Source organism: Frankliniella occidentalis, unplaced genomic scaffold (genome assembly GCF_000697945.3).
Source record: "Frankliniella occidentalis isolate FOCC.00 unplaced genomic scaffold, Focc_3.1 Scaffold29, whole genome shotgun sequence".
Taxonomy (NCBI): domain Eukaryota; kingdom Metazoa; phylum Arthropoda; class Insecta; order Thysanoptera; family Thripidae; genus Frankliniella; species Frankliniella occidentalis.
Genome location: NW_026267159.1, coordinates 2,518,495 through 2,529,836, shown reverse-complemented (window position 1 = coordinate 2,529,836; position 11,342 = coordinate 2,518,495). Strand labels below are relative to the sequence as shown.

General features: G+C 56.6%; 1 protein-coding gene across 2 annotated transcripts in view; it reads left to right on the top strand.

Moving 5' to 3' along the window:
- LOC113205326 (acetylcholine receptor subunit alpha-like) overlaps nt 1-11,342 on the top strand; it is a 116,552-nt gene that overhangs the window by 55,952 nt on the left and 49,258 nt on the right. For both annotated transcript variants that reach the window (XM_052265665.1, XM_052265664.1), the window contains exon 2: nt 3,844-4,040. In XM_052265665.1, coding sequence (XP_052121625.1) covers nt 3,992-4,040 — 49 coding nt within the window. In that variant the 5' untranslated portion in view covers nt 3,844-3,991. The remainder of the gene's footprint in view (nt 1-3,843; nt 4,041-11,342) is intronic.

Genomic DNA, 11,342 nt, shown 5'->3' with positions numbered 1-11,342 from the left:
GTAGCCTCGCATGGGCCACCATCGCTTTATGTCACTCACATCATATCGTCCCGTGATGACGTCATAAGCTCCGAATGACAAGGGTACAATTTGCAACTCCGATCCCCCTCCCTCCACCCGAGGAAATGGGAAAAGGCCCAATAATTTGACGAAGCCGAGCCCCGCCGGTCGGCCCAGCCCAGTGGGCTGGTAATGACCCGTTCAACCCGATCACCCAGAAAATGGGCTGGTCGTCGGAGAGAGAAAGACAGAGAGAGGGAGAGGGACAGAGCTAGGTGGGGAAAGGACGGGGAAGGGGGGAGGGGGGCTCCACGCGCCGCCCCGCTGGGCGCGCATAGCGATAGCGGGCTTAGCCGCCGCTAAACAGCTCGCGGGGGGCCCGAGGGGTTCGGCGGTCACGCGGGGGGCAGCGGGACTCGCGGGACCCCCATTGTGGCGGCGGTGGTGGAGGAGAGTGCGGTGTTTCGGATCACGAGCTTGTAGCGTTCCGCGTGTCGTATCGGCCACATCTTATATGGTCAGTCGGGGGGTTTACCGAACAGAAGGGCAAAAAAATCCAAGAAATCCCCTCCCGCTGAGGGTATCGCCAGGGCTGTTTCCGTCGCCGCCGCCCTGTAGGCCGCCCTGTAGGCCGCCCTGTAGGCCATAGTGATGGATGGTCAGGCCCGCCCTGCCCGGCCGCGCTCTATCCGCGCAGTGATCCCGATCCACCCCCATATGTGCCCGGCTGTGTCCGCCTTCTTGGGGGGCTGGAACAGCACCGCCGGACCACCGGACCACAACAACCTGCGCGAACGATGAAATCGTAGAAAGCCACATAGAGTGGCAACATATATCTGACCGAGATTATGCAGTGTCGCATAGGCCGCGTACTGTAAAAATACAAACTGTTGTTAACTGCTATTAATGCTGTGGATATTTTTGAAAGTGAGTCAGAAATTCATTAACGCTTGTCAGGTCAGAAAGATGACAATAATTCGAAGTGCAAAAAGCCAATTGGTATGCCTTTTCTAATTATTCCAGTTCTTCTTTGCGCCGCAAAAAAAAAACCATCAACTTGCCAGGAAGAAATGTTCTTTGCCGCGCGTCGGTTGCTCGTTCTGTGAGATCCCTGAATGTGTATCGAGGTGGTTCGGGGTACCGGTAACGCGCGGTGAGGGGAGGCGGTGACGCGGGTGCTGATGACTCGGCGCCGTCCAAGTGCTCTCCAGTGAGCCGCTTGGCAGCACTCCCGCCCCGCCCCGCCCCCCGCCCCACCCCGCCCCGCCACCCTGCACCGCCGTCCAATTCCCGCCTCCACCTTTGTCGCGGGCGTGGCGGGGTGGCGGGGCCACACCGTCTGGTGCGCCAGTTTCCGTTCGGGGAGCCGTTTGGTGTGCGAGTGGTTTCGGCCAGGGCCCAGACCCGGTCCAGACCCGCTCCGCTCTACACCTTGGCCCCGCCCCTGCCGTCGCTGCCGACGACTACAATGATCGCGCTTCTAATTTTAGAGCGGAGCACCAGCTCTCTTGGGCAGTCCGGTCGGGGGGGCACACCATACCATAGCACCGCGTCGGTGGCGCCTCGCTCGCCCAACCCCGCCTCCTGCCTGCCTGGGCCGATTCCGAATTCCGGGCCCGTTTCAATTTAACTGAAACAAAGCTGCTCTACATTCGCGCTCACATACAAACACACGTGCGCGCGCTCGTACACACACAAACAGAACACACACACCGTAGCACTAGCCTAGCTCTCGCCTGGTGGAGCAGTGAGGGCCGCCGAGGCGGCAAAGCGCCTGCCGACGCAGGCAGACCCGCCCAGCTCGCGCGCACGGCGGGGTGCCTATCCTCCCGGCCGCAGGGGTTCGGGGCGGGTGAGCCCGAGCGAGTGGCGGGACCGCCCCGCCCCGCCCAGCCACGCCCAGCCCCGCCCAGCCCCGCCCTGCCTGGCCCCGGCCCCCCGATAGCGTCAATTTCAAATCGAAAGCGTGTGCCAGCGTGGCGGCAGGTGCGCCCAATGGAAACACACGGCTAGAACGGGAAAATAAACAGAGCACTCGGGCCGTATGGTGCGCGCCGGGCGGGCAGCCTCAAAGATCCCCCGTAGCGATTGGTTTTGGTGGTGCGGCGTTGCCGGTCCAAGGCCGCGCGTGGCTGTGTGTTTGTGTGTGTGTGTGTGGGCGGGGGGGAGGGCTACCCGCCATGCCTCCGTGGTCAGACACATGTTTGCGAAAACACTTTACTTCCCCCGCGCTGTGCATTTCGTTTGAGGAACCATCAGTCAGAGCTGTCAGGCGCGCGCGGGAGCTTCCCCCCTGGGGGGCTTCCTCTGCCCGACCGAATTACAATGACGTTCATTTGTCGCTCGTACGAGTAAACGTGCCTCCCGCGTGCCAACCGGGCCGAGACTCGTGGTCGCGAGCGTGGCCGGCGAGCGGTGTACCTCCATCAATACTTTTATCGACTTTGAAAACTTAATTAATGAAACGTACTCAGTTTGAAGTGAATACCTCATTGTCAGCACATTCGACAATTAATATCAGAAAATATTCTTACTCTAAATGTTTTAGGACAATTAATATTATATGGCCGTTTTCGCGCAAAACTGTCTAGATAAATACGACAAATACTATAGTATTATCAGTTAGTTACTATCTTCTATCTTGCCCTTATGAGAGCAGAATGTCTATGGCCATTCAGCGTTCTCATCGGTTCCAAATCTTATGTCAAAGAGTCTTTCGTAAAAGTCGTAAATGCGAGGCATTTATGATTATTTTAGGGTTTTTTTTGCTAGATGACTTCTAAGCGTTTTCGCCGTCACAGCAAATCATGGGGAGAAAAACATGTGGGCAGTTAGTCGTATACTATACTTGTTTGTGTAACGGGACTCAGCCTCGGCGTCTCCCCAGATGCGCGTCCTTGAACTGTCTGCACGCGAATGTGCGACGCACGTGGCTGTCAACAGGAAAATGAGATCGCCTCATACGGCAAAAGAAAGAGTTGTGATCGAAAGAAAGTAAACATCTGTGTTTTTATTTCTGTGTTGAACTGTTTACTAGCATAGACAAAAATTTTGACTAACACGTTCAGCCATAGTTAAAAAGGGGGTTTTCTTTAAGAAAGAGAATACGTATACCAGGTTTGTCATCTAGTTTGGATCACATAATATATTTTCGTGCGCTAGAAACAATGATTGAGTTAGATTCCAGTCAGGCCATTTATCCCATCCGGATTATAAGGCACGTAAAGGTGCCAGCGTATTATTCTCCCCTTCTCATTTTGCTTATTTTTGTTTGTTTTTTTGGTCGCGCAAGCTGGGCTGGGCTGACGTCGCTCGGCGGAAAGGGAGGGGGGCGGGGAGGGACAGGGAGGGGGCAGGTCGGATTTGGGGAGAGGGTAGGAGGGGGAGGGTGCCACACGCAGGCCACTCGCCGCGCCTCGCGCCCGATTTATTACGAGACCCACTCTGTCAAACTGGAGTGACTCAACTGGTTGCGGGCCGGGGGCGGGCCGGGGAGGGTTGGGAACCGTAACTTGCAATATACAACATCCATCACTGACCCGGGTGCGATCGGTGCGCTCTGCTTCTTGCAGCTCGGCCCGACCAGGCCCGACTGGGCCCCGGTGCGTGTCCACCACAGACCAGACCGCGTCCAGTAACGACCAACACAGTGAAAAATATTCCGAGCATGAAGCTTAAACCGTAGCTCTATACAGCGATAGATTTCGAGGATTTTCAAACATTAAAATTATGTAATCTGAACCCATAAAAATGCGGCGTTTTACTCCTTTTTTCTTTTTTTGTCTTTTCAAGTGATGGTATACAAATGTGATTTTTACAATTTTCTTATTTCTCTCGTTGCAGGTCGAACCGTGGAGCGCGGTCCCGGGGCCCAGCTGACCAGCGAGCACGGGCGGGCGGCGGGGGCCGGCGGGGCGCGGCGGGGCGGGGCGGGACGGGGGCGCGGGTTCCTCCTTCCGCCGCGCGCGCCGGGCCGCGGGCCGCGGCCGGCATGAAGTGCCTCGTAGGCATTCTGTGGATTGTGCTGGCGCTCGTCTCAAGTAAGTACCGTGCGGCCGCCCCTTGCAGCCGCAGCTGTTTATTTCTTTGAATGTTCCCGCCTCCTTTGATGAGCGGGCGGAAAGGAGCCGCCTTGTATGGACCACTCGACGGAGCGGTTTCCGGTTTCGCAACTCCCATTGCACAGCGGCGGACAAAGGGCTTTTACCCCGCGCCAAGGACACTACATTGGCGGGTCGACTGCACCCGCCGTTCTCTTCATTCCTGACGTTTTCCTTTCCAACTCAGTTATTTCAAGACATTGTGCTCGGCGCGAGTCCCGGCCCTCCTCATGACTTGCTTTCGAAAATAAATGCGGGCCAGCAGTAGCGTATATACACTCATGGCGTCCGTGGAAGCGCCCATGGCAGCAGCGCCCGGCCCCGACACCCGGCCGGCCCCGCCGGGGGGACGCTCCCTCACTGTCCCGGCCGGAAACTTTCAGCATCAATATGTGTCGTCAACTTTGAGGCGGGCTGACGTCTTGTGCGACGGGGCAGCTCTTCCTCGCTGTATCCCTCCCCCTCCCTTGTCCCGTGCACCCCTCGCCCTTATCTCCTCGCGCCTCGTTATCTCTCACCCCCACCACCACCTCCCGCACGGGGCGGCGGTGCGGGGCGCGCGGCCAAACCCAGCAGCAGCACCCTCCTCCCGCCGGCCGTTAGCAAGTATATAAGAGAGAGGAGAGAAGAGAGGAGAGGAAAAAAAGCACCGAGGTGAAAAAAGGGGAGGGGGTGAGAGCAGAAATTGAGGGCAGCAAGGCGCGGGCATTAAGTGATAGCGTGCCTCCCAGATGACTGTGGCGGGGCGTGGCGGGGCGTGGCGGGGCGTGGAGGGGTCTGATGGCTGCCGACACTTATCTGTGGTCGCGGGTCACCCCGCCCCGCCGCTCCCTAAAGGGGGCGTTCCCGGAGGGAGCCCCGGTTGGGTTACACATGGTGGTGGGTCCCTCGCGTCGCCGCGGCCAACCAAAGTTGAGACAGCAGACAGCCGTGGCGGTTCATGTCGCGGAGGACGATGTGTCGCGGACGGGGAGGGGGAGGGGAGGATGACGGCAGGATGAGACCCAGGCGGGCGGCGGGGCAGGGAGGAGGAGGAGGAGGAAAGTTCGTTGACGCGCGGTTGATGGTATGGCTTTACACCGCGCGCCGCGACGCGCCGGGGATGTGTCATATTTCATAAATGTTTCCGACGGGTGAAAGCTCCCTCGGCGGCGGCCGCGCGGGCGGCGGCGGGCGGGCATCGTTGCCACCACCGTGGGCATGGACCACCGGGTGATGGCGCCGCGCTGGCCCCGCGCTGCCTTTGAAGGCCCTCGCTGCTGCTGCCGCCGTAACCTTGCAGGCAGTATGACCCCCACCCCCTACCCCCCCTAAACCTTCCTAGCCTAACGACACGCGCGTATCCAGAGGGACCCGGGTGGAGTCAGCGGGGTCACGACACCTGACACCTAGCTGTAAGAACACTGTTAAAAATACCGTACCCAACTACAGCAGATACTACAGTATTTTGTGTACGGTTTGTCACAGTACGGAACCGTACGCCATATTTTGCTGTATAGGATACACTACAGGCAAATCGTAGTCCCAAAACAACATCTTTGTTCTGTACCATACCCAGAGCGTCACTGTCCTGGAGATTGACTCGCTAGTTAGCTCTCGCTGATGATGCGTCACGCCAGATAAGTCATACGCCAGAGGTGCCGCAGTCCAGCTGGACAGCGCCCTGCATGTCCCCGTCCCTGAGGATGCAACTATTTTTGAGCTTGGAAGTTGGCGGTCATTTCCCGACCCAACCCTCATACAAAACAATTCCAACAGCATTCCTGTAGACATACTGTAAGGGTACAGCAACGTCATGACTACAGTTTCGCTACGGTGCTCCTGTACCTATTCTGTATGATGTACGGTTTTGGTACGGTACATCCTGTACCTCTCCTGTAGGAGGGACGCTTTGACCACAGACGTGTTAGGCAAGTGTATGACCAATAGTTTCCTGTACCTATTACTGTGGTTTTTTGTAACAGTGAAGAGGACGCCCTGGACGGGTTAAGCACTTTTGCAGTTGCAACCCTCGTAAATACGAAATAAACCCGACACCCCAAGTGTGGACGGGTTGTGTGCTCGGATATTCATTGAGTAAGCGAATCCCTTGGATGCACGCCTTTCGGATAGGCAGGGGCTCCCCCTTGTGGAATGCGGCCCCCTTATGGCTGCCGCGCAGCCACGCGACGGCGCGCCTGCCGCTAAAACCGCATCCCCCCTCAGCCTCCTCTGGCAGCCCGACAATTACCGACTTGGAGAGTGCCAGCAGCACACACGCGCGCGCTTTATGGCCACGCGGATAATCAGAGGTGGCGTACGGGCTGCGACTGCTCCGCTTCACGACGGCTGTCGCGGGACGAGTGTCGGGTAGTGCGTCGGCGGCGGGGTTGAGCAAGCGCACACGATAACGAGGGGTCGATAGCCCCTCAGGGCTGCAAACTTTTGGGGCAAAACTTTCAACATTTTAAAAAAACAGAACAGAAAACAGTGGAAGGAAAAATGCTGTGGACAATAAAAAAGAACTTTTATAGTGCGAGTAAAAAAAAGAACTGTAATATAGGGTAATAGTGGTGTTTTAGGGCGTGTCTGCCATTCTCCCCTGGGGTAGTGCTGCTGGTGGCGCTGCGGCCGTTTGGGCTGAGCCGCCGTTAGGGCCGAGGCTTATTAAGTCGCACCCACGTCCGGCCGTCGGACGAGCGCGGCGCAGACGGGTTGGGTGGGATAATCCGCCGTCGAATAAGATCCTCCTCTGTATGAGTGCGGGAAAGAGAGAGAGATGAAAAGGGGGTTAGGGAGGAGTGAGAAGAAAGAAGGCGTGAGGGAAAAAGCGCGGCTGCTGTCTTTTCTTTTCTGGCGCTTCGGGCTCACAGTTTGCTGTGTTTTCATACTGCAGAAACCTGCTGGGATATGCCAAGCCGAGCAGAGAACCGCAAGGCCGCTTTGGTCTCTTTCCCTTCCAAACCAAACAAGAAAGTTAAAAAGATGTTTGTGGGATTGGGAATAATTGCTCTGAGTAGATTTAAACATCATTACAAATTCGCATTTTTCAGTCAACTTTACAGATATTGCGTTCATTACCCTAAATTGTATTTTATCAGGTCTAATTGAGTTACTATAGCAGCGATTTCGTCCACCAGTTGTTCAAGCGAGATTTGTTTGTTTGTGTCGGAAAAGTTCCATAGAGCAATTACCATTATTTTATCAAAGTCAACGGGAAGGGTTTGAGTTTGAGGGGAGGGGGTGCGCTGCTGGTGTCTTTGTACGTATGCCTACGAGGCCTTGCGTAAATTTCTTGCACTTTCATGAATTTTTATTTTCCTTGTATCGTTGAGAATTTTTTTGTAGACACGATTTTTTTCTTTTTGACTTGGGCCCCCTCCCCTCTCACTCCTACACCCCATTTGCCCGGCGGGGCCTCGGCCGGGCCCTGAGGGCTGATCAACGCCGAGCGCTCCCTTTACTGCCATACGTGACGAGCCTCGGGGAGGCAAAGCGGCGGCCGCGCCTCGCCATCTCGGCCCCTACCCCGCCCAGCCCCGCCCCGCCCCGCCCCGCCGCGCCCGACTACGGCACGGCCAGACCACACCAGCGTATCAAACATTCACCATTCGCGAAGAGATTGTTTCCCGGGGGAAGTCCGTAATGGCGCGGCGCCGGCCAGGAAGGGGAGCGAGAGAGAGGGGAGATAGTGGGGAAACGGGAGGGGAGCGAGAGAGACCGACGGCGCAACGTGCGGCTCGCACCACTGCCCTACCTCAACGGCGAGCAGTAGTTACACAAACATGTCTGTTGTGATCACACTGACAACAAATTTTCTTCAGACAAGACAAAATGCTCTCGCGTTTTCATCTCAAATATGACAATAATAGGATTTTTGTCTTGATCAACGTGAATGTTCAACTTCAATGTGCTTATTGTTCCTTACCTAACGTAAAGCACGACAAAAAACAACACGTGAAACAATTTTCTTTTTGTTGTTCTGTAGGAATAAAAGTATATTGCGGACGAAACATCGTAAAGCTAAGTGGGCAAGGCGTTTATACTGTAGCATCGACGAAGCAGGTAATCGCTTGACTCATACCATTAGGGGGTCTGTGCACACAGCAGCGGCGGCAGCGTCCCTGGGCCTGCTGCGGGAGCACGTCGGGATGAAACAACTCGGAGGTGCTTAATAGGCTGTTTGCTCTTTCCTTTCACATGAGCGAGCAAGAGAGGAGAGAGAGAGAGGGAGAGAGAAATGGGGGAGGGGCAGGGCAAGGGGCGAAGGGAGGAGGGGTTGAGGACGTTTGGGCGCGTTTGGGGGCAGGGCCGGGTGCCCTCCCTCCCCTGCGCCGCCACCGCCGAGGTCCGCCGCACCCGCAGCCAAAAGCTAAGACTTTACATTATTCACGGACCCTTTTTAACTTTCTAGCTGCAGCCCCTGGCCGGGGCCGGGCAGGGCGCGCCTGTTTCCCCGGGATAGGGGATGTAGTAGAGAGACCGACGGAGGGCGGGAGGAGCGCGATACGGAGAGACGTTGACGAAGAAGGAGGAGAGCAGAGAGGGGGAGGCAGCAAGCGGCCGAGCGGCCCACCCTAGCCAAAGCCAGTGCCTGCCGGTCCGGCGGTGGTCCGCAGTGCACCTGCTATCTTTTGTCGGCGCTGCTCGGCTCGGCCGCTCGGTGGCGCACATTGCGGCCGGGCTGGAGATGGCTGGGGGGGCCCTGTGCCTCGGCCTATGGCCGCCCCCTGGCCGGGGGAGTGGCCGGGGGTGCTAAATATCTTAGAGGCAAGGCTGAGGCCGGCCGGCTGCGGCCGCCGGCGCCTTACAGCCTCGGGCCGTACACTTATTACACTCCCGCCTCCCCTCCTGCTCCTCGGTTCTGCTTCTCCCAGGGGCGCCTCTACCTCTCCCAGCCGATCGCGTCCTCATCGTCTCACCTGCATCGAAGGTTTTTCCTATTTATCATAGCTGAGCTGAAAGGACGCGATAAAATTAAGACGCCGGCTTTAACTTTGCAGCGGCAGCAGCGACACCGTGAAAAAAAAAAAATAACATGGGCATGTTTTGCGTGACGGGTGCTTTGGAACTTTTGGGGGGTACGACGCGACGAATTTAGGGTAGTAGGATAATAAGGAGAAGAGGAGTATAGGCAGACCACGCTGTTTAGCTCGACTTTTTAATATGCACAAAAGGGAACTTGATTATAATTACAATATTAGTGACACCAACAATTTTTTTTTTTCAAACGACGCCGCTTGATTTTCATCATCGCAAATACTTTGAGGAAAGACGATTACGCTGTCTAAAACCAGGGATCCCAAACCTCGATTCCCTTCTCCCCGCCCACCGGCTCAAGGATAGGATGGTAGACGGCCGCGTCGTAGACGCGACCCGCGTACATTTACCCTGCAATTACAGTAATAGTCGAGCGCCCTTTAATCCCCGGGATTTCCGGGCGGCTCGGGGTGATGTTGCCGCCTCCACGACTTGCTAATTGCTCGCGACGAATAAAAAAAGTACGGGATAGAGCCGACTTGTTTCCTACGTTCTTTCTTTGTGTTTTCTACCCTCATCCCTCCCGTCTCTCTCTCACTTTCTCTCTCTCTCTCTCGCTCTGTCTCGCTATGTCTTTCTCTGTCTCGTACTCTCCCTTTCTCTCAAGAGCAGCAGCAGGGCTTGTTTGTCTGGGCAGGAGGAGTTTGGATTGTAGTCGCGCGCGGACGCGACGACGCGACGCCGCACACCTCTCGGAGACAAGAATCTCCATTTTTCCCCGCTGCCGCGCGCTGCCTTTCCGCCCCGCCTCGCCCCGCCCCGCCCGCGGAGCTCCTCCGGTGTGACAAAGCCTTGTTAAGAAGAGACCAAACAAAATGGTGCTCGGGCTCCGGCCCGTGGTGTCCCGGTCTGTCCCGGACTGTCCCGGCCCGGAGCACAATGGTGCCTTGGCCCGGCTCCTTGATGGCTCTGCTGCCGGGGCGGCCCAGCCCAGGGCCCGGGGCGGGGCTCTCCTGCAGAGTAGCCGGCTCATGTCGGCGCTCTCTCCCTCGGCTCGGCGGCAAAGTCAAACACACTCGCAAAACCACCACCGACAAGACTAGTGTTACACTGCAGAAAACTTTCGAATAATGCAGCAAGTCTCTGTAACTGTCAAGAAATTATCCATAGCATTAGAAACAGTTTTCGATTGTTAATTGCGATGACAGTTCTAAAAAGTGAATTTTTTCTTCATCCGACTCTCATACTGTTTCGGTAAACAAAACACTAAAGACTGAGTCGACTGAGTGCAGTTTTTCACATTTTCAATCTGCAACAATGTTCATCGCAGCCTCCAGCCTCCATGCCTCCAGTAAAGTTCGGTCGCGTGCGATGGTGCTTGGGTATTTGTTCAGCGGTTCTAGCACTTGGATTGTCACAGTGAGCGGCCCTTCACTACTTGCTAAACAGGTCAACGGGTTTCGCGTTTCAAACATTGCCTTAGTGCACTACCGCGGCTAATCGTGTGGAACCAATGGTCTGCCGCCATGACCGCACCACCCTTCCCGCCTTTTCTTGGATATGGTAAAGCAAAGGAAGGCGTTGGACAAAAAGAACAAGATGAGTAATAAAAGAAAACAGGCGGGGCACGGTGCGGAAAGCACTTGGAGTTGTTGTACACGAGGCTGGTGCGGGGCCGCGCAGAGAGGCGGTGGCGCGGGCGGCGGCCAGGCGGAGAAATATGCGGATAACGGAAAGTTTCGGTCGTTGTTTGTTCTTACTGCTGCTTGTGCTGGTTTGCAAAAAGTCATTACCGCGGAGTGCGCCTGGGCGGCGAGTAGCTGCAGCACCGCGGGTATAGGGCCGAGCAGACACGCCTGGCGGCGCCAGAGTGACGCGAGCGTGACTGGCACAGAAAGGTGCTCGCAGTGCATTCGTTCGGTCGCCGCCGGTCGCCCCACTCGCATTTGCATCCGTCCGTCCATCTGCCATACTGGACGGCCGGTCGGGCCGGACAGAGCAGGAGAGCTATGCATATTAAACAATGCAAAACGCGCCGCGCCCCGCTGCTCCTCTGATATGCATCTCCTCGATACCGATCCAATCAGGACGGCCGGGTCTGGCTACTACTGCCATGGCTCCGGCCAGATCTGCGCCCCTTGCCGCGCGGACGAGACGAGAGGGGGCAGTCATTGCGGCGTGTGCCAGGCTCTTGTATCGGACTGGCGTCTGAAGCTCGATGGGGAGAGGGAGAGAGAGAGACAAAGGGAGGGAGGGAGGGAGGGAAGGAAGGAGGGAGGGAGG